The following is a 23,454-nucleotide window of genomic DNA, read 5'->3' as shown; positions in this document are numbered from 1 at the left end:
ACACAAATTGCATAATTTGCAGCTGATAGCAGGTAACTCCTATTGTGACTCCAAAAACTATTTGCCACACTTTAACTGATGATCATAATAACACAAGCCTAATTTGGCTATATATATTTTGTAGTATACATTGTAAAATTGCCTGCAGAGAGATAGGTGACAAAGTTCACAGGTTTTTTTTTACTGCTTGTAACTGGGATTGGATCCTACATTTTAAAATCAAATGTCTTCAAGAAACTCAATATCAAATGAGGTAGTGGAGAATATAATGTAAAAAAAACCTGTAAACCAGAGCATTCTTTCTCTCATGTGTGCACTCCCCCTCTATATATAACACATAATTTAATTTTTATATAAAGGAATGGTGGAGCTTGTTCCAGCTTCAGATACTCTTAGGAAAATTCAAGTGGAATATGGAGTGACAGGATCTTTTAAAGACAAGCCACTTGCAGAATGGCTGCGAAAGTATAATCCTACAGAAGAAGAATATGAAAAGGTAATTTCCATAATCTTCTTTTAACGTGATTAACATTTTAAGTTACAGGAGAATATAACTCTTATTCTGCCACTAAGTTTTCTAACAATCTTTGTTTTATACTGTTTGGAAAGTTGAATTTTCTGTACTGTATGTATTTCAGAAAACAATCAAAATTGACTGTAGAAGTGTAAAAGGAGTCTTTTAGAAACAGGAGTTTAATGTTTAGAATTCATTTCAGAAATGTCTATGGAAGTATCTCCTAAAATGTAATAAATCTTTCATTCCAAAATTAAAAATAGGGAAAAGCATGATATTCAGGACTTGTTTAGACTTAATTGTGTAGTGTGGACAAGTCAACAAACAGCCACAACAATAATCAAAGCAATGCTTGCTCCTTGATTTGGTGGGGCACATCCTCACAAGGAGTGCTTCCACCAACTGCTGTGGGGCTTTGTGGGACACTGGCAGCTGGATCCCAGCACTCCTGGGGCCTCACTACCCCAGCTCTGGCAGCTCAAACTGGCAGCTTGGCATGGGATTCACAGCTGTACCCTGATGCCTGGCTGATGGCTCCATTTGTCAGAGCTGGAGGTGTGGGGAAGGCTCTGTCAGCCCTGAATAGGGCTGACAGCCAACAGGCAATGTAAGCAATGCAGTGTTTACATGGACAATGCAGTACCCTAACTACCTCAGTGTAAGTACCACGCCTCCCATGGAAGTGAAGTTATGACTGACTCCAGTAGGAGGCACATTGTAGTGCACATGTTCACATAATTAGGTTGATCTAACTCTTTAGTGTAGACCTGGTTTTGGGTTTAATCATGGGTTAGGAGATACAGCCCCCTTATATTGCATCTGAAGGAGAAGCAACACTTCAGTTTTACCAGGCAGGGATATGCAGATTTGGTAAACAAAGCAGAAGAAAAGGACAAAATGTTTATCTCTGAATGACCTTTTCTCTACCTTATCTTCCTCCTTATTCTCACCCCGCCTCTCCCAAAAAAAACCCCAACAAATTTCTTTTCCCCTTAGCAGTACAGCCTATAGATTAGAATGTTGCCTAAATGAATAGCTTCTCAAGTAGTCTGAGGGAAGCTTAAGAGATGTCAGCTGCCCAGAGCCACATCCCTGTTGTAAGAAGTGAACCCCAAATGAATGATAAATTGAAGTACATTTTCCCCCCATTAGTAGATTCGTTCTGATATCATTATTTTTGCTGATTTCAGGCTTCAGAAAACTTCATCTATTCTTGTGCAGGATGCTGTGTAGCCACTTACATATTGGGAATCTGTGACCGTCACAATGATAACATAATGCTTCGAACCACGGGACATATGTTTCATATTGACTTTGGAAAGTTTTTGGGCCATGCACAGATGTTTGGTAGTTTTAAAAGGTATTTTCTACAGCTTTGCATTTGAGAATGCAAGCAACTTCCTTTTTGCATTTTTCCCCACATTCTGATAAACATTCTGATAAGTAGTCTTTATGCAAACTTAGCATTGTCTTCATCGAGCACCTGGGTGTGTGGATCTCTCAGGTGGGAGGCAGAGCGTTCTTTCTAGGAGGTCAGACAGGCTCTCCTATTTCCCCACACGAGCATAAAGGGTGGGGTGACCCAAACTGCCAGTTCCATGTAGGGATGTTAAATTCAGATTAATTAACTAATCAGATAGTCGGTTGGATTTCCATCGACTATTCAGTTAGTTAAGGGAGCCTTCACCTTTGAACTGTATCAAGAGCCATGCTACAGTTCAAAAGCAGAAGCCCTGCAGGGAGTGCGGGGCCAGCGGGGGACTGGCCTCAGGCTCCCTACTGTGCCTAAGCCTTTGAAATATACAATAGCCCTAGTGGGCTCTTGTACATTTCAAAAGGAAGCCCTGCAGGGAGCGCAGGACCATCAGGTGAGTCCCCCACTGGCCCCGCACTCTCTGCAGGGCTTTCTGCTTTCTATACGTTCAGGAATATCACTAAACATTTTGGAACCACGAAATTCTAAAATTAGGTTAAAGTAGCTTTTAACTGTTGAGATGGTTTGGGAAACTTCAACTGTGACCCCAGCTACTGTATCATAGTTCTGATTACCAAGGAATATCTTTGTATAACTTGTGGCATAGCTACTCTGTGCTGTTCTGGAAGGCATACAATTTTATATTGCATGATGGAGTACCTTAAACTTTATCAGGAGTTGAATGAGTTAAGGTGAGAACTTAGGGGTGTTATCTGCTGTACATTTTGGAGTATGGAAGAAGTAAATGGCTCTGTCTAGGTCACAGACCAATGGTGAATGAGAACTTTTTCCTATAATGGATATAGAGGATGAGTTGAAACATCCAACTTTCTGGCAGTCAGCATATGGATGAGATGAAGGGGAAAAGAATTCATGTTTGGATGGATGGATGGATCATTCTTATGTGCTGGATGGTATTAAGTACTAGTGTGGTATTTTGATCAGGATAGTATTTAAGTTTGAAAGTCTGAAAATTGGTAACTAAGGTTCCATAAAAATAAATTTCTAATTCCCTGACCTGTGAATGTTTTAAATATAGTAGATTTACAATTACGACTTCAACTCTAGTTTAAAGATCTTTTTGGCTGGGAATTAATATTTTCTGCTGTTACCTGGTCAAAGTAAAACTTTGTATTAATGAACTACTGGATTTGATTACTTTGGAGAGAATATTCTCCCCTTTGAAACTGACAGTTACATTAGTATTGGCACAAATGGCTAATACCCAGTGAGTGAAACTGGCCTGCTTCCTGCAAGTACAGTGATTAATATACGTAGTTCTAGCTCTTGAAAAAATGCTGTTTTTAGAGTAGTAATTGCATTTAGCAAATTGCAACTGGAAGTGCATGAAAGTCCAAGAAACAGTCATGGGAATAAACTCTGTATAATTTGCTTTTTTTAAACAGGGATCGAGCACCTTTTGTGCTAACATCAGATATGGCCTACGTCATTAATGGTGGTGAAAAATCTACTATTCGTTTTCAGTTGTTTGTGGATCTCTGCTGCCAAGCTTACAATTTGATCAGAAAACAAGCAAACCTTTTCCTTAACCTGCTTTCACTGGTAATAGTTTTATTGCATATAATGTTCTTGTGATTTAACTGTGCATTTTAGTGAGTTCATGCCTAGGAGTTGCAGCTTGTGACAAACCCAGTTTATATAAAAATATAAATTGTTGGCATATATACTTTAAAAGTTCTTCTAAATATGTGCAGCTACAAACCAGAAATTTAGCAATGTTCCTGTGAAAATACTGGGGGCATTTGCTACTGACATGTTTCCCTTAATTTTTGCATTGTGAAAATTAAAATTGTGTGTAAAATTCCTCATACTACAGAGCTATAACTAAAGTAACTGCTAAATATTAAGAATTCAAATACTAATTTTTCTTCAACTCTGATATTAACTAACACAAAATGTGGTGGTGGGAGTAGTTGTTAATAGTATTAATATTTAATAGTAGTACCCAGATGCTCCATCAAATTTTGGGCTGAAATTTTGGGCCTTAGTATTTTAATTATTGAAATGTAGAAATATGTTTGATGCTATTGTTACATTGGAAAGAAAATAACTTGTGTCTGCTATAGATGCTTGCTTCCGGATTACCAGAACTTACTGGAGTTCAAGACTTAAAATATGTCCAAGATGCTCTTCAGCCCCAAACTACAGATGCAGAAGCTACAATTTTCTTTACAAGGTACTAGACAAGTGAAACAAAGAAAATACATAAACTCACCATTTTTTTCCATTGAAAGCTCTGGACTATGGCACTAAAAAAACAGAGCCACTGAAATATTTATGGCTTATAAAAGTTCAGTATTTTTGAAGATATCCTCTCTAATTAGGTCAGGTCTACACTGATGGAGAAAATTGATGTAAGATTCACAATGCCAACTATGCTAATTGTGTAGCTGTAGTAGACCGTACCTTACTTTGAATTTTTTTCCCCTTGGATGGCCCCACTGCAGGAGGCCAATGGGATAAACGTTCCCATCAATTTCCCTTATTTCTTGTGACTGTGAGGAGTACCATGATTGACGGGGGAACCATCAGTGTTGAATTTAGCAGTTAAATCGATAGACCCGCTAACTCGAACGCTGGAAGATTGACCACAGCAGCCTCAATCTCTACGACAGTGAAGCCAAGTCCTTATTAAGCAAAATGCTAGTGTTATCTATCACTAATTGAAATCAGAACATAACTTCAGTTTCTCAAATGCTTAAATGTTGGGCTAAAATGTTGAACCTGTTGGATATTTTTTTTTAAATAACACTGAAAATTTTAAAAAATGCTGGTAGTGTAGTGGTAGCTTAACAGCTTTATTCATCAGGAAACAATTCCCTAAATTGATTTCATAGCGAATATGGCTCTTATAAAGTTGTTTACAGTAGGAACCCTCTTGTTGTAAAGCCTCATCTTCAAAGAATAACTTCCAGTGGAACTGCAGTTTCTTGTATTTTGGAAACAGCTCAGAAATCTAATTATAAATATTTTTACTGTATACAGTTTTCATGAAGTGAACTACTGCAGTGGTTCTCAACCAGGGGCCTGGGGCCCTCTGATGGGCTGCAAGCAGGACCAGTTTAACACTCACTGGGGCCCAGGGCACAAAACCTAAGCCCCCCACTGCATGGAATTGAAGCCCCCCAAGGCTGTACCCAAAACCTGAACACTGTAGCTGTGGCACTGGGGGTTGCAGGCAATTGCTTTGCTTGTTATCCCCTAACACTGGCCCTGGCTTTTATATTTCTGATAAGCAGCTTTTGTGGTACAACTGGGCTGTGGAGTATTCATAGCATTGAGGGGGGGGGATGAGGCTCGGGGAAAAAAATTGAGAATCCCTGAACTATGCGGTCTCTTACAGTGTATCATTCATTGATTCATTAACTAAGGCTGTGTCTAGACTATATCCCTCTTTCGACAGAGGGATGTAAATTACACACTTCGAAATTGCAAATGAAGCGGGGATTTAAATATCCCGTGCTTCGTTTGCATAATCCCATAATGGCGCTCTTTCGAGCAGGCACCATTTCGAAAGTAAAACCGTGGTTTAGACACGGTTCTCTCAAACAGCAGGCTTTTTCGAAAGATCCTGTATTCCGTTTTCGACAGAACCGCATCTAGACCGCGGTTTTACTTTCAAAATAAGTGCTGTGTAGACGCACCCTATTTTGAAATAAGCTACGCAGTTGACACAACTCAACTTGCATAGCTTATTTCGAGTTAAGCCTTGCAGTGTAGAAGCACCCAAAATATCCCAGTAAATGCAGAAACATTGTTATGTCCAGGGCTCAGCAAATCAGTGAATCTACTCGCCCAGTAGATTTCAGCCGGTCGTCCTGTTCACCGGCGACGCGCGCATGCACAATGCGGGTTTTGTGCATGCACAGTGCAGGGCTGGCAAGTAGGTTTTGCCGCGATTTTTCAAGCCCTGGTTATGTCAATGGACCAGTGAGCATGTGTCCTTTTGCCTTGGTAAGGATTTGATACGTTTTAGAACTTGGAAGTTAAGCTGGATAATAACATTGGAATGTGTGCGCCGAATATGGAATTGTGCTCTAGCATTTGAAATTACTTTCTTTTTTTATAGGCTGATTGAATCCAGTTTGGGAAGTGTTGCCACAAAGTTTAATTTCTTCATTCACAGTCTGGCTCACCTACGTTTTTCAGGCCTACCTTCCAATGATGAGCCCATTCTCTCATTTTCTCCCAAAACATATTCTCTTAGACAAGATGGTCGAATCAAGGAAGTGTCTGTGTTCACGTACCAAAAGAGGTACAACCCAGATAAACATTATGTAAGTGTGTAGATTTTATTCCAGTTTGTAAAAACTCACTGGGCTTGCGGCCATCTTCATACTTCCTCTCCACCATTCCCTTTATTTCCATATTCCCCTCATCTAAATAAATTAATCTTTTATCAACAGACAAGCGGTCTGTGCCCCCAAAAGTGTTTAAAAAAAAAAGGCAGAACTTATCTGTATTTCTAAATGGGCTTAATTCATTTGTTTCTTTCAGCTGTCTCTTCACCGACCAAGCATAGAAATGTAATATTATAGCATGCATAATTAGCCAAGCATTATCACCAGGAAACTAAGAGTTAAGATTTAATGTGTTGAACCAAAAAAAGTACAGTTAGTCACTGTCCGGGTAGCTGTAGTAACACTTCACAATAACAGTATGATAATGGCATTTATTATTTGTGGACCCAGATTAGATTAAATTGTTACCATTAGATAGTGTGTACAGTTATGTACTGCAGTGCCCTGGCTACTTTTCCATACCTTAATGTGTTTAACTCTGAATTTCTAGTTTATAGTAAAATACGTAAAAAATCACTGTGTTCCTCTTGGAATATAGCTGCTCTGCCAGTCTGCTCAGTCTTTCACTTGTGGCTGAGTCTAAAGGCAACAAGCACTGGAATCTACCACTCCAAAATTGGTGGACTCAAGCCACGGATTTTGAACATGTTGGGCAGGCTATGATGTCAAGAACCCCACAATCTGAAAAAATAGGTTTATATTTGCAACTTTCAATTGAAAATAGTAGAACTAGGCAAATCTGACATCAGAATTGTTCACTTTCTAAAGCTAATGTTACATTTTTGTACCTCTGTATAGCACTCTAGTTTAGAATACTGGTCTAGGCTGTTGTCCTAATTATTTCCTCTAAATACATATATTTCATCTAGTCAAAATGACATGAATTATTCTGTAAGCCATGGGGCAGATTCACCAGCTGGAGAAGATAAAATAAAGCCCACTCTATGGTTTGGTGCAAAGCTCTTAACCTTGTTTCTGGCTTTATCATCACAAAAGGATTCAAATCAAGCAAAGCAATTAAAAATGCTTGGCACCAGCCACTAGAGGCCTTTCTAGATTTCAGCAAGCTAGGAGTGGGTACAATATCCCCTCTTTCCCCCAGTAGCTTTTTTCTGGCCTATTCCTCATGGAGTGGCTTCCTTCAGGATCTTACCTAACCCCTCATATGCCCCTGGTGAGGCTGGAGTCTCTGTCTCTGTATGTGTATATATATAGTAGCCCAGTGTCTGAGAGTCTGTAACGCTGAAATGCTGGCTGTTCCCTCTGGGCGGCCCGTGCTGCATGGGGAGTGCGGGGCCCAGAGGGCCGCTTGCTCCCCTGCGGCGGCCCGGCTGAGCAGCGCAGAAGTCAGCCAAGCGCCACAGCAGGAGGTGAAGGGGGTGGGGCGGTGACATGCGGCGTATGATTAGTGCTGAAATCAAAAAAGGAAGAAAGATAAACTTACTGGGAAAAGGCTCATTTGTAGTAGAACTTCCTTAATTTATGACTGATTAATTCAAGCTAGGAAAAGAAGTGAGAAAATATTAGTTTACTTCATCAATCTTGCAGCACTTTGACACACACTGTCTAAATAAACTGTCATTTATAATATACTAATGAAGCCACTGTTGTATATCTTACTACTAGTAAAACTTCAAAAAGTGGTGTAAAACTTCAGAGTCTCAGTAAGAATTATCAAATTGCTGGATTAGTGACACTACTGACTTCCTAAGGAAACTACAAAACATCGATAACCTCCCCAATAATACCATCCTTGCCACCATGGATGTAGAAGCTCTATATACCAACATCCCACATGAAGATGGATTACAAGCAATTAGAAACACTATCCCAGAGGACACTACTGCCAACCTGATAGCAGACCTATGTAACTTTGTTCTCACCCACAATTATTTCCAGTTTGAGAACAACTTATACCTCCAGATCAGCGGCACAGCCATGGGTACACGCATGGCCCCACAGTATGCTAACATCTTTATGGCTGACCTAGAACAACGTTTCCTCAACTCCCGTCCCCTTTCACCCCTCCTCTACCTACGGTACATCGATGACATCTTTATGATCTGGACACATGGCCAAGAAACACTGGAGATATTCCACAGAGATTTCAACAACCTACACCCCACCATCAACCTCAGCCTGGACCATTCTACACGAGAGATCCACTTCCTGGACACCACCGTACAAATCAACAATGGAAAATTAGACACCACTCTCTACAGAAAACCCACCGACTCATACAGTTACCTACATGCATCCAGCTCCCATCCAGAACACACCACACGATCCATCGTCTATAGCCAAGCCCTTCGATACAACCGCATCTGCTCTAACCCCACTGACAGAGACCAGAAGCTTCAGGATCTCTACCAAGCATTTATAAATCTCAACTACCCACCCAGAGAAATAAAAAAGCAAATTGAAAGAGCCAGACGAATACCTAGAAACCATCTACTTCAAGACAGACCCAAGAAAACCAACAATAGAACACCACTTGTCATCACCTACAACCCCCAACTAAAACCTGTCCAACACATTATCAATAAACTACAGCCTATATTGGAACAGGATACCATACTCAAAGAGGCTCTGGGAGACAGACCCATAGTCTCCTATAGACAACCACCTAACCTCAAGATGATTCTTACCAACCACCACAGGACATACCACACTAATACCAACCCTGGTACCTTCCCTTGCAACAAACCCCGTTGCCAGCTTTGTCCACATATTCATTCTGCTGATACCATTATTGGACCTAACCAAGTGAGTTATAAGATCAAGAACACATATTCCTGCGCATCCAGAAATATAATCTATGCTATCATATGCCGAAAGTGTCCGTCTGCTATGTACATTGGACAAACATCTCAGACACTTCGCCAAAGGATTAATGCCCACAAAACAGATATCAGACAAGATCACAAAGAGAAAACAGTTTCTTGCCACTTTAACCAGAAAGGACACTCTCTAAATGACTTAGCCACCTGCATTCTGCTACAAAGACCTTTTACATCTGCACTTGAAAGGGAATCCTCTGAACTGTCATTCATGTTAAAATTCGACACTTACGACCAGGGACTTAACAAGACTTTGAACTTTCTCACCCATTACCAAGACAGTTTCCCCAATTATCACCTGTAATACCATTAACTCACAAACATCCCACTCTCCCTACCTTTAATATCAGCAATTCACAGACACTTACCTTCCTTCCTCCCCCTTCCCACCCCCCCGCATCCCCCTTCTGTTCTGCAATGTGATTTGTCCTTTTCATATTTGTTCATTTTTTTAATTGTATCCTTTGGTATATATGGTTGTGACTACTTTCTTCCACTATTTGATCTGAGGAAGTGGGTCTGGCCCACGAAAGCTCATCATCTAATAAACCATCTTGTTAGTCTTTAAAGTGCTACATTGTCCTGCATTTTGCTGGATTAGTGAGGGTTTTTGGTATTCTTTGATCTAACCAGACAAACTTTTGGAGTTATTTCTTTTAGTTTACTAAATTACAACCAGATTTCCAAACTGCAAACCCTTGACACTATGAACATCTTCCTATTGACAAATCCAGTCCTAATTCTGCCATTCTTTTTGCTCTTACCTGTCCCTTCTCCGCAAGCATGTAAGGTAACTTTCTTAACCTGTTAGACAACCTATTTATTGTCATCTTTGTTATCCTATGTCTTGATGATGATATTGCACATGGTGTTATGAATGTTTTTTTGTATATTTATATATCCTGTTCTACATGTGCTGTAGCCTATCCTTTTAATACAATCTAATAACTGGTTTTTCTCTGTACTGGTCTCTGTTCATTGTTTTTTATCTTGTCTCCCTGTAATCTTTCTTTCATTTTTATGATCATAAGCATTCACATAATGAACATAAGAACATAAGAACGGCCGTACTGGGTCAGACCAAAGGTCTATCTAGCCCAGTATCCTGTCTACCGACAGTGGCCAGCACCAGGTACCCCAGAGAGGGTTGACCGAAGACAATGATCAAGCGATTTGTCTCCTGCCATCAATAGCCTGGATGATGGTTTCCTTTAGAACGTACTCTCTAGCTTGTTTTATTGCTGCATACTGATAAAACTGCCTTTGTAGAGCCCTGTGCTGATTCAGAATTTGTATTCGCATCCAATCCAAAAACATGCTCTGTGGAAATCTGCAGATTTGCCAAATTACGTGTTTTTAAAATGTTGACTCATTGAGAATCTGAGCTGTGTTGTTTACTCTGCTGTTGTCTTGTTTCATTCTGCTAAAAACTGCCACGGGACCTCTGCATACAAGAGATTTTGCCCACCTGATAGAAGACTAAACTCACAGCTATATTAAAACTGGCTTAGTGTACAAAGCAAGTCCTGGTGTGGAATCTGAATCCTGTCTAGAAGGGTGCAGTAACTACTGAGTCACAATGATGCTGTTCTCTTTGTCTGTATGTGCTAGCATATATAGATTTTATATTACAAACTGATCACATTTAATGTCCTTTAAAGACATGAGGAACATTTAAAATATATATCTAATAAAACTATTAGCCTTAGAATGTAAATATTGCACAGAAAAATCTTGGTGGAAACACAGCTGCTATTGATTAATGGCTTTTAAATATTTTATTTTTATTGGCAGATCTATGCGGTCAGAGTCTTGAGAGAGGGACAAGTTGAACCAACATTTGTCTTCCGGACATTTGATGAGTTTCAGGAACTTCACAACAAACTCAGTATTCGCTTTCCTCTTTGGAGGTTACCAGGGTACGTTCCTAATTAAGATGCCTCCAGTCCTTTATGTAAATAAAGGAATTTTATATTAAATTTTCTTTCTCTTGAGTTTTCCAGTGTTGTCATAAGTGTTAAAAGGGGAAGCTATCACCCTTCATTCTTTTGGGCTCACATCCAGAAACGTATCTAATCCTGGATGATAGCAAAAATAGCCACCCTCTCTTTGAAGATATCATGCTTGCTGCAAAGAGTTACTGCCATTTGGGTGTCAACCATTTCCAGGATGCCCTGATAGAATTGGAATAAAAATTTGCAAAGGATGTACTTCTTTCCATCCCTCTTACCAGGGCTCGCCAAGTGGCAGCGAGCTCTGCTCACCAGCTGCGCAGAACCGCACGCTGCACATGCGCTGACCACGCTGCGTCGGCCTAAAATCTACTCACCACGGGCGAGTAGATTACGTTAATTGTCGAGCCCTGCCTGTTACAAATCCACCCTAATTTGGCCAAGGTATAAACTTTTGAAAAATCAGTTTGTATATGGTCAGTGGAGACTACTTATATTTTGGCAGCTAAATTCCCCCAAAGACTTTGTCCAGTCCGTAAGTGATCAGGACTTCCGCTGCAATTGCTGCTATGGGCTGTACCAGGGCTGGTTATGAGAGCAAGGAGCCTGTCTCCCCTGTGCTCTGATGCCCTTGTTAGAATAAGGCCTCATGGAAGAAGAAGCCATTTGATTTGAGAAAAGAGATGTGGGTGGTAAATTGACGTAAACTCCCTATACCTCTATCTGTGAAGCCCAATGTGCCACTGTCTCATCCCACTGTGGTGCTGGTCCACATACAAGATGATAACCTGTCAGTCAACCTGCTGTTAATTACTTCCTTAGCTCAAGTGACAGTGATTTGTGTGAGAGATCTCAAGGTTCTAACTCTGCTGATGGTCTGTGGGTTGATATGACACATCATGGAACTTCTGTCTTCAGTTAGCTTTTTTTAAAAACATAGGTGGCTACGTATTACAGAGTATAACTGTTAAAGTTGCAAAGTCAAGCATTCAAAGTTAGGCTGTGTTAGAATTAAGGAGGACTAGGTAACCTTAACTTGGCTTGGGTATATGCATTAGGGATGTAAAATGTGTCTATTTAGGTAAACATGTAACCGCTGAAAATTTCAGCAGTTAAACGTTTATCTGCAGGGAGAGATGGCTCCCATGGAGTCACCAGCCTGCCCTGCGCTGCTGCCTCTATATCAGGAGTCGTGTGGAAGGTACATCTGAGACAGTGTGATCACATACAGGTTGAATCTCTAGTCTTGCACACTCTGGTCTGGCAACATTCGTGGTCCGGTATGATTGTTTGGTAGCCGGATGTCCACTTATCATGGGTGTGGCCAAGTTTGTCAGTTCCATAAAGTTTTACAGCCACCAGTCCTGGCTCTTGGTGTTCTGTGCTACTGCTTAGCTCTAATTTGCCCCTACAAGTCTTTTAAGAGCCCAGTACACAGAGAAAGTGTTGATAATGCTGCTAGACCAGCAGTTCCCAACTGCCAGGTCACGGCTTGCTGCTAGGATGTGCTGCTAGGATGCTGCTAGGATGTGGCTGCTAGGATGTTGGAACTCAAGCTGGCTTTTCCTGGCAGTTCCAGCAGCCCTGGTGGCTCAGCTGGCAGCAGGAGGAAGTGCCTCCCTCCCGTCTCCCCACTTCATGCTTGAGGAGGGAGGGGGCATGAAGGAGGGAGGTGCACGTGCCACAACCGCTGCTCCCCCTGCCTGTGCAGCCGCTTTTGCCAGCAGCAGGAGGCAGCGGAGCAGAAGGTGTTTCTCCTCCCCCGCCACCCAGGTGGCCACTTTTGTCAGTGGCAGCGTTGGGGCTGAGGTGGCGACAGGAGGAGATGGAGTAGGAGGTGCCTCCCTCCCCTGGTAATGGTGGAGGGTCAGGGCTCTGTGCTCGCCTCCACCCATGGGTGTGCAAGATGTACTTGGGGAAGGAGGGGGCACAAAGGAGGAGGGCTACTCTCCCTGCTCACATGGTGGTAATGGCCACGCTCCCTAGAGGAGGCAGCCTCGCTCTGGGGAATGCAGGATTGTGATGGGGGCAAAGTGATGATGGGTGAGGGCATGGTGGAATCACAGGGCAAGAGGGTGTTGGCATGGGCTGTAGGGGTCACACGTTAAAGGGTCAAAGAGCATGGGGGTTAGGAGTGAGGGGTCCAAGGGTGTTAGTCACTGGGGAGCAAGAGGTTGTGTTGGGGCTAGGCAGATGTGGAACATTTTATTTGCATATTCATTATTTGTATAATGTTACTGATCAACCAAATGTTTGTGAATGGGTTTGCCAATCTGCGGCCTAAAAAAAAGATTGGGAACCCCTGTGCTAGACAATACTAACCTCCAGTGGCTCGGCAATTCTCTGGTTCAGCACCAGTCAGATCCTGAGGGTGCTGGACTAGAGAGATTCAACCTGTACTTCAAAGACTGCACCACAACTCGTATACCCACAGGACCTGAATGAAATTTTCACAAGGCAGCCTTGATTCTGGCACAGCAGAGTGCCTGGCTTTGCAGCCTTGTTGTTTGAATGTATTTTTGTGTGTAATATTGAATACAGCAAATGTAATGGTGTGATCGATCATAAGGCAAATCCACTAGTGTGCCCTGTCTTAAATCATGACGACTTTGCCAATAATACATTTAGCACAACGTAGGATTTAAGTTGTATGTAAGTCTTAACTTAAATCAGTAAAATTAGCAACAAAATGCATCTTGTCATTCTCTTGCAGCTTTCCTAATAAGATGGTTTTGGGAAGAACCCACATAAAGGATGTAGCAGCTAGAAGAAAAGTAGAGCTGAACAGCTACATACAGAGTTTGATGAACAGTTCAGCAGAGGTGTCTGAGGTGAATGCTCAGAGCATTTAAAGAAAACTAGTTCAAACTCTCATCTTTTTAGTACATGTTAAACTAATGTGTAACCTTTTTCCCAAATGCAGTGTGACCTTGTTTATACATTTTTTCACCCTCTACTCCGTGATGACAAAGCTGAAGGAATAGATGGAATAGCTAAGCCTACTGGTAGGAACACACATTTTTGGGGGGGCAAAGTGCTAAATTGGATGACTGTAATATAACATGAAAAACTTAAAAGTACATTAGTACTGCACAGTATAAAATCCATCTTTTAATTTATTCCAGTTTAATCATTTTCCCTTCATGAAAAAATCAGTCTTCATATCAAATTTAAGTCTTTACTTTGCAAATATCTTTGGGGTAAAATCCTACACACCATATAGCTTCAGAGCAATCAAAATAGGGTGTGCATATAAATGAGACTGGTTTTTAATGCTTTTATTAATCAGATCAAATATACTGCAGTGCTCTCGCTCTCTAATCCCAGACCTTGCCAATTCTGGAGGTAAAAACTTCCTGGCACATTGATAAAACTGAAAAGAAAAAAAGGAAGTGATGTTGGCATAAGTCTTGTTAGTTTTCGGTACATTTAATTAGTACAGTGGTACTGATGGAAAATTGTGTGCATATTTTCAGATGCAAGTCCATCAAGTCCTACCTCGGGCAAAGTAGGAGGAGAAGTAAAGTTGTGTATCTCATATAGAAATGGCACTCTGTTTATCATGGTGATGCACATAAAAGACCTGGTGAGTGAAGAAAGTGAGTGACTGACACAGTATGTTTTTGGTGTGTGTATATGAGAGACAGAATGGGGGTCTCCTTAAACACTTTGTATTCAATTAGTCTGATTATCAGCAGTTGCTCTTGGTAGGTAATTGAGGTGAAAATAGACACTAAATCCATTTATTTGGAAGGAAAGACACTGAAATAAACACATTAAAATAGAATGAAGACTAATTGTACGCGGTGTTTGCAGGTTACTGAAGATGGTGCAGATCCAAATCCTTATGTAAAAACATACTTGCTTCCAGATGCAAACAAAACATCTAAATGCAAAACCAGAATCACACGAAAAACAAGGAACCCAACATTCAATGAAATGGTAAGAAAAATCCGTTAACTGGTAAAGATTCCATAACTTTTTCTTAAAAACATGCTGGTAGATATAGTTTATTTGAAAGCCTGGTAAATAATTCCTTTCACACACATCATAGTAAATTGATTGTGCCTCCCAAAAGCTTTATACATTACACATCTGAACACTCCTGTTCCAGATATATTCTCCCCTGCTTCTTAATCCAATAAAGATGAATATGTAATCAAGCCATTACAATTAAGGAATAGCTTAAATGTAGTAAAACAGATTTCTCAAAGTAAAAGATCATTAACTTTTGGCAGGGGGGGGAGGGGAGATGAGAATAATAGAACCAAATATTGATTGGCATATTCTAATTTGATTTCACAAAATACATTGGCCATCAACCGTATCTCTTGTTGCTCTTTCTGGTTGCTCTGAACTGACTGGATTTAGCAGTTATACCACAGCTGTCTAGCATATAACCACCCCCTTCTTACAGAGGATATCTAAGATGCAGTCTTGCCTAGTCTCACAAAGTTAGTAGCAAATCCAGGAGAGCAACCCAGGAGCCCATCTATAAATCTGCTTGCTTTAACCAGCAGTCCTTATGATTTGTTTGGACATTTAACAAATTGTCTGAGCTTTCATTGGCTATGTATTGTTTTTCATAGCTTGTGTACAGTGGATACAGTAAGGAGTCATTAAAGCAGAAGGACCTACAGCTAAGTGTACTCAGCGCAGAATCGTTGCGTGAGAACGTCTTCCTGGGTGGAGTTACACTGCCCCTAAAGGATTTTAACTTGAGCAAGGAGACTGTTAACTGGTATCGGCTGACGGCTGTACCACATCTTAACCTCTACAGCAGACAATAACAAAGTGAAACAACTCTGTTCACTTGTGCTTTGTGCATTTTTTCTTACTTGAAAATAACTGGAACATTTTTAAATGAGACATGTGTTGGACCAACCTTCACCTAGCTGAAATCACAGGATTTCTAGAAACCACCTGTTTTATTCGTATGTGATAATATCCAAGCATTAATGTAAATTAATTTTGTAATCATAGTACTTGCGGGTAACTAAGTTTTAAATCATGCCTGGAATATTCAGATAGTTTATTCTGGCTTTACTGTATCAATTCAACCACATTTTAATCACTTGCCCTGTGGATGTAGTACAACTATTCTTTTGTTATCTGTGTTACATTATATATGGCAAGTTGCTGTAGAATGTCAGAGGAAAGATTGTGGGGGTAATGGTGACATACCGACTATTCACCATTCATTGGTGCAGCAGTGATCGGTAAAATATCAGTGGTTGCACAAACTGTCAGATTTGCAATTAGATAGAACAACTAGAAAAATGTTTCGTTAAATACTTCTGAAACATTTATCTGAATGAGTGCCCATAATGGAAGTTGTACATAGTGGTGCCTTACCTTTTAATGCAAATACTACTTATACCTCGTTTCTGAAATTTAAAAATATTTACCTGTTAGCCAGGTTTAACAAGCTCTTGTTTTCTAGATGTAGTTTGAGTTTTATACCAGCTATCTGAGTAAGATTAGTCAATCAGTTTAAGTGAAATCCTCTGTGCAAGTCATTGATTTACAAACTTTGAAGACAGGTTGCTTCTGGTAGCATGTGTATGTGTGGTCTTCCAGAATTTTAAAACCCTTCTTAATATCAAGGATTTCAGCAGTGCAGTCAGCAAATGCATTAGCCATTAATCTAGCAACTTGAATTCAACTATCAGGTCCCAAATGGTATTTGCACATGAGAAAATACCCTACCCTACAACTTCAGTAATTGATTTCCCCTATTTGAAAAACATAGGACTGCAACAGCAGATACGTTCCAGGTCAGAAATTATTTCATTGCAGATATACTTGGCTGAGACTAGTATTGTCAGTTCCTCACCTCTTGTAAAAATAGCTCTATTGATAAATTTTTATTCATGTATATGATACAGTATGTAAAATATCATAGGGTACAAATACAATTGACTATCTCGTATATGAGAGTAGTTACTGAGTGTGGCTGCATTATATATGTATAGATTTCTGATTCACCTAACAGTTTAATGAAGACCATAGTCATTTCTTTTTGAATAAAGCCGTGTGAAGACTGTGTAAATCGCACAATATAGTTTTTAGCACTATTTTAGAAACACACTTTTAGTGAAGGCTGATAGTGATAAACTACAGTACTGATTGTCACTAGCAAGGAAAGTAAAATATGCAGTGAAGAAGAGATGGGACACAAAACTGACAATCTATTTTATTTGCTCTTTAGATTCCACACACCCACATACACGCACACAAGTAGAATGAGCACACCTCTTTCTTACCCAGAAGAGCAAAGTACAATTGAAAGATAACACTTAAATCTTTGGTGCCTAAAACATTCATTGTCCAATTTCTTAGGCAAAATTACAATACATCTCAGAATGTCTTTCTGAATGTTAAACTTAGTTGTGACTAATGGGAGCTGGTTAAAATAAAATCCAAAATCCCAGTTTTATTAGCTATCCTGTGCATAATTTTTCATTTGGTATATAGCATGTAAATAGTAACATAGTATATATAACTAACTAGATTTTATTTCCTGCTCACTTGATGCTTTTGAGACTTATTCCATTCCATCATCAAAACCACAAGTCACTTAGACACAGGAAAGTAGACTACTGTTTTTGTGAAACGTTCCATTGTTAAATAAATTGAAAGCAATACATACTGCCTTTTTGCAGTGTTATTACAGCACAGTGTCTTACAGCACAAAATGTAAGTAGAAATCTAATGCTCTTTTTAAATGATTTTGTAACAGTTGTCTGGTCTTTGATTAGAAAATATATCGTACTGTATGATTGCATTTGTCCTGACCTCTGGTTAATAGCGTTCTTCATAGCTCAACTGATTTCTGTGCCTTTCGCTCCCTTTTACAAAACTCACGTCAGCTAAAGCTTTTTAGGCTCATAATTTTGTCTGTAAAATCTAGTCTTGGGTCCTCACCAAAATATTAAGAGGAACAGCACTGAGTTTGCAGCTCTTTGCACTATTCTTGGTGGGTTATAAAAAAATCAGTGGTCAATATTTTTGATAAATTGTTAATCTTTTATTAAAGGAGAAATAAAAGTGTGAAAGGGGAACATATTAAAATTGGGAAATTTGCCAGTACACTCATTTGGTGTTCCAAAACAAATATAGTCTCAACAGAGTTTTATACCTTATTGGATCTAGTAAAAAGATTGCATTTTATGCAACATATGTGGCCTGCAGCCAGAAATAGAATTGTCTCTAAGGAGCATATGTTTTGATATTTGAAAATAACAGCTTGCTATAAGAACAGTTACCACCTCATTTTCTCTACTAAATAACCTAACCTAGGTTGCACTGATGTTTTTATTACTGCCTTTTTATGATCTATGAGTACCTATATGCAGAGGCATGTGCAATCTTTGATAAAAAGTTCTCATTTCTCTATTTTTAAAAAAGGTTGTGTTGATATCTCAGTATTTTGCCTTAAAGTAATTGCTCTTTCTAGGATTCTAATGATTTTTTTTCAAATTAATCTTATTTCTGGTATTGCAGGATATGCATGTTACATAGAAGGGGAAAATGTTTGAGCAATATTGCACCATTCTTGTAATCCACGGGAAATTAATGTCCTTGTATTTACTCTCAAACTGTGATCAAACTAGTGTAAATATTTCAGATGGTAACGCTCATGGGGAGCAGATATGGTTGTTTGCCTCACACTGTCCACACATCTGTAAGAACCAAATATTTCAATTATTATACTGATAGCTAATAAAAATGTACAATATTGCCATCAAAACCCTGCCTGTAATTAATGGGTTAAACATGACTCCATAACTGTCCTACAATTACATTAAATACTATTCTGGGATAAAGAACTTCTGCTGTCTCTCTTCTCTTCCACCTCTACTCAAAACAGAAATCTCTGAAGCCAAACTCTACCATAAGATGTGTACAACTTCATTTGAAAGCCGAAAAGTCTACGTGTGTCAAGATAGAACTTAAGTATTCAAAATTTCCAGTGCTGCATCATGCATGTTTGAATATAAAGCTAAAAGTCAGCATATGATTAGTATTTAAGCCTAATAGTGAACTTTGTAAACATCCTTTCAATGTATAGGATTTAAGCCAGATATTTTTCATGGCCTATGGTTCCCCTATTCATATTCTGTCAAATTGAGGGGTAAAGTTCCTTCCCTCACTTTGAAACATCAGCACAATGATAATCCCATCAAATTATCATATTTGTGTCCAAGTATAATCCAAAACACTTACTGCTGTAGATGGAGGCAGGGCTGGAATCATACTTAGAAGAAGCCCTTAAGAAAAAGATAATATAGAAAAGTGCTGAAGTAGCAGCTTTGTGGTCAACAAAAATATTAGCTTTCCTCAGGATACTGAAAAACCTAAACTCTAGCCACAGCTATTAAATCTTGAGATAATGCACTGGCAATCACTAGCAAAAACCAGAGACTACAGAAATAGTTAGAAATGGTGTATTTATATATCTCATATAATCAATATCACTTAATTCAGGAATGAATTTTCCATTTTTTACATATGAAAGTGTGATTCTTAATGTTTTTTCTCCCTTCAACCTAACGCTCTTAAAGAAATCCTAGCTTTAAGGCTTGCTTTTAGGAAGAGGTTTTTTTAAACCCATATCAAATTAGCCACTCAGATCAATGGAATGTGGTTAATTATGATTTATCCTTACTAGATTAGACATTCAGCAAATAATGAAGAAAATAACTACAGGTTGGACCTCTCTGACCTGGCACCCTCAGGAGCTGACTGGTCCCAAAAACGGAATTTGCCAGGCCAGAGAGATGTCCCCTTCCACTGGCCTCGTAGCCCACTGCTAGACTGTGCTGCCACAGCTGTCAGGCCTTTTGCCACTGGGGCTCCTAGCCAGGACTCCCTGGTCCAGGAACATCTATGGTCCATTGCTGGACCAGAGTCCAGGTTTTGGGAGGTCTAGCTTGTAGCATTAATGACTTTCCTCTGAAGGCTTCATCTTTTTCAGTACGTGCCTCCTTTTGAAAGTCACATTTGCACCAAGTTTTTTCTGAAAGAATCCTAGTATCCTAGGATACAACCTTAACGTTGTAGGACTAAAGTACAATTTTCAAGCAGATACACAAATTAAACTATTCAAGGACTTATCTCCAGGAGTTAGAACTGCAATAACACAATTTTTAAAGTGCCAATGCTTTTTTAGATGGGGATAATAGGAATAAGATAGTACAGATGCAGCTGTCAGTCTCAACTACCCATACCAAATGGAGCACTGCAACCTGGTGAACATGCTGAGATGTTCTGAGCAAAGCACCTGCTGGAATACCATGAGTAAGTTGTGCATAGCCTATCTGATGCTGCATTTGATGGGAAAAGGTTCCTTCCTGTCATGAGGATAGTGCACTGTTAACGACAAAGCTCAGTGCCTTACAAGGAAAAAATGAACCATGTCACATACTCTATCCTTCGGCATATGAAACTTACAAATTGTTGGAAAGGATCAAGATTCAAAGAGTTTAGTCAATGCCTGTAACAACGTCATCAGGACAAAATAAGGGATGTAGAAAGTCATTTTTAAAAGTAACTAAGTGGTTACCTGCGTTGTGGACTCTGCACTATAACGCTTAACTTTATATTACAGAGCTGGCAGTGAAGACTCCTTCCAGGGTCAGTGGGGAGTTGCTCCAGCTCATATGGGAACCAGTAAGCCTCACTCATTAAGGGTAGGGATTACTGGTTAAGCTTTTACATCCCTAGACAAAATCTTAGGATAAAATAGCCACTTTTATACATCAAATAACAAGGCATGTGCGATACTTCTCTAGAGCAGGGTACTCAACCTTGAAAGCCCCGGAGGCCACAATGATACTCCCTGCACATGTCAAGGGCTGCAGCTTAAGTGTGGTTGCATATAACATGCAGATATATATATATATGCAAATAGCTTTTCACACTGACAGCCATCAATACAAAGATTAAGGCAAGACTACACACCACGCAGACCCCATTTAAGTCTGCTGATATTAATAAAATGCAAGTGTTACCTGATTCCCACCCATATGACAGTACTTTTAATGAGCAATGACACTCCAGGAATTGTACTACTAAAACGCATATCAACAGAAGACTGTTCTATTGACTCGCCATTGTAGAGCATGTTCCCAGTGGTTCAAAGGACCCCATCTGTGGGCCATGTGTTAAGCCCCATGTAAACCCCAAATGGGCTTCATGTGACCCGCGAGCTGTGTGTTGAGTTGCTCTGCTCTAGAACATACATTAATGGTAAGGAAAACATTGCTTCACAGGTTAGGACAGTTGTGCTACTTTTTATTAGGTGAGAAAAACCTGTACCCTCACTCTTGAGCAGAGAGGTTACATATGCACATGACCTCATTCTTGCTGTGATATTCCTCTCTTGTAGGCTGTTTACTCAACTATTGCATCTTACCCTAGCTCCGTGGTCACCAACCCGTCAATCGTGATCGACTGGTCGATCGCAAGGCCTCAATCAGTCGATCGTGAGGTGTTCAAACCCCCATAACCTCTTCACCCTGAGAAGCCCCACTACCTACCTCCAGCGAAAATGGAGGTAATGCTGGCTTCCTGCGGGATGGACGGAAGTCCTGCAGCTTCACGCCACTTCTGGGTGTTCCGGAAGTGCGCTGAATGCTCCCCTCCCTAAGTTCTTTGGCAGGCCGGGAACTTGCCTGGGGGGAGTCCCCGGAGGAGGCACGTGGTGGCTTCCCTGCACCACGGGAGGGGGAATTTGGCCCCAGAGGGGGCGCGTGCGGGGGCTTCTCTGCGCTGCAGGAGGGGTAGTTGACCCCGGAGGAGGCATGTGCGGGGGCTTTCCTCCTCTCCCGGGTGGGGTGGGGGAGAGTCCTAAGAGGAGGCTGGGGGTGGGGATTCCCTGCCCCCACTGGCACCCTGTCCCCTGCTGCAGAACCCTCTGCCCTCCCCCCAGCTGCAGAACCCTGCTCCCACCCCAGCATTCTTGTCCCCTGCCCCAGCACCCACTAGCACCCTTCCCCAGTACCATGTCTCCTGCTCCCTCCAGCACAGTTGGGGCCACATTAGTGAGACTTGGGAGCTTTTTGGGAGAAGTTTTTATTTATTATTATTTTTTTTTTTTTGCATCTCCTGTGTTTTCCCAACTGACTTTTCTGTGGGACGGTGACCCCCTGACCCAAAACAGGTTCCCTGCCCTTCTCATAAATAAAGACAATGTAGAAACTTTTTGTGTTTAACATAGTATTTTATTTAAAAATGAAGGCTGGCCAAAAAAAATACCAGTTGCGGCCAACCCCCCATCTGGCCACAGCATTGTCACACTCCTCCAAACTCTAGACCTGAGCCTATCATACGCTGAAACCCCCTGCCCTGAGCCCCTCACAGACCCCAACCCAAATGCCTGCTTAGTACTGCAACCCTTCATCTGACCCCAACACTCCCCAGACTGGAGCTCCTGCCTCAACCCAACATCCCCTTTCCTCACCTCCTCCTGCTTCCAGATTTCCTCCCAGAGCTTGCGCCTCTCACCCCTTCCCACACCCAAATCCCTCATTTTCACCCCAGAGCCCACACATCCTGTCTCACCCCAGTGAGCAGGGGTCGACAAATTATGGAAAACCCTACTCGCCAGACAAAAAAGGGACTCGCCACCCTCCCTCACAAAAAGTGTTTTTTAATAGCAAACATTCCTAATAAAAAGAACAGTAATTACTAATAAGTTATTAAATATCACCCAGGTTATTAATAAGTATCTTATAAACCCCTACCTTTTCTCTCTGCTGCCATGTCTCATCTCCTTGCTTCATCATCTCCCCTGGTGCCTGCTGCCTCCCAACTCCTCATCCTCTGCCGTCCTGACTCCTGCCCTTCTCACGGTCCTCAGCCTTCCTGCGACCTGCCCCCTCCGCTAGTCCTTCTCTCCGCCTTGTGCCCACTCCTCCAGTAGCCCCACTCTGATCGTGTGAGCTACCCCTCCTCATCCCCTCTCCTAAAACCTCCCTCTACACACCTGCCCTGCCTCTCTCCTCTGGTGCTGGTGCAGGTGCCACCCCAGCAGGTGTCTGCCCTTCTGCTTCACCCCCAGAATCCCCTGGCACCTGCACCCTCCTGGTGCCTCCCCCTTCCCTCACTGCCCCTGCCCCTGCCCCCTTTGCCCTCTTTTTCCCTGATACCCATCCCCTTCACCACTCTTTGCTCCCATTACTCTCATGCCTGTGCCCTCACAGATGCCTTGCTCCATCCCTGCCTTCCTCATGCCCACCCCTTCTTTCAAGCCTTCTCCCAGCACCTCCCCCTCCCCCTCTCTTCTCCCAGCATCACCCTGTCCCCCCTCCCACTAACACCTCCCCTCCTGCCCTTTTCCTCATTG

The 23,454-nt window shown here is 41.1% G+C and overlaps 1 protein-coding gene across 2 annotated transcripts in view; it reads left to right on the top strand.

Annotated features, from left to right (window-relative positions):
- Positions 1-20,952, top strand: part of PIK3C2A (phosphatidylinositol-4-phosphate 3-kinase catalytic subunit type 2 alpha) — a 107,196-nt gene extending 86,244 nt beyond the window's left edge. The window contains exons 23-33 of one of the 2 annotated variants that reach the window (XM_075928066.1): positions 360-496; positions 1,705-1,874; positions 3,395-3,551; positions 4,076-4,185; positions 6,079-6,286; positions 10,945-11,069; positions 13,816-13,933; positions 14,026-14,107; positions 14,579-14,688; positions 14,919-15,044; positions 18,976-20,952. In XM_075928066.1, coding sequence (XP_075784181.1) covers positions 360-496; positions 1,705-1,874; positions 3,395-3,551; positions 4,076-4,185; positions 6,079-6,286; positions 10,945-11,069; positions 13,816-13,933; positions 14,026-14,107; positions 14,579-14,688; positions 14,919-15,044; positions 18,976-19,125 — 1,493 coding nt within the window. In that variant the 3' untranslated portion in view covers positions 19,126-20,952. Of the gene's footprint in view, positions 1-359; positions 497-1,704; positions 1,875-3,394; positions 3,552-4,075; positions 4,186-6,078; positions 6,287-10,944; positions 11,070-13,815; positions 13,934-14,025; positions 14,108-14,578; positions 14,689-14,918; positions 15,045-15,691; positions 15,911-18,975 lie in introns of those variants that run through there. The other variant, XM_075928065.1, reaches the window with a different exon arrangement.
- The last annotated feature ends 2,502 nt before the right edge of the window (positions 20,953-23,454 follow it).

Source organism: Pelodiscus sinensis, chromosome 4 (assembly GCF_049634645.1).
Source record: "Pelodiscus sinensis isolate JC-2024 chromosome 4, ASM4963464v1, whole genome shotgun sequence".
Lineage (NCBI taxonomy): Eukaryota > Metazoa > Chordata > Testudines > Trionychidae > Pelodiscus > Pelodiscus sinensis.
The sequence above is the reverse complement of the archived record's forward strand: the minus strand, read 5'-3'. Positions and strand labels throughout refer to the sequence as shown.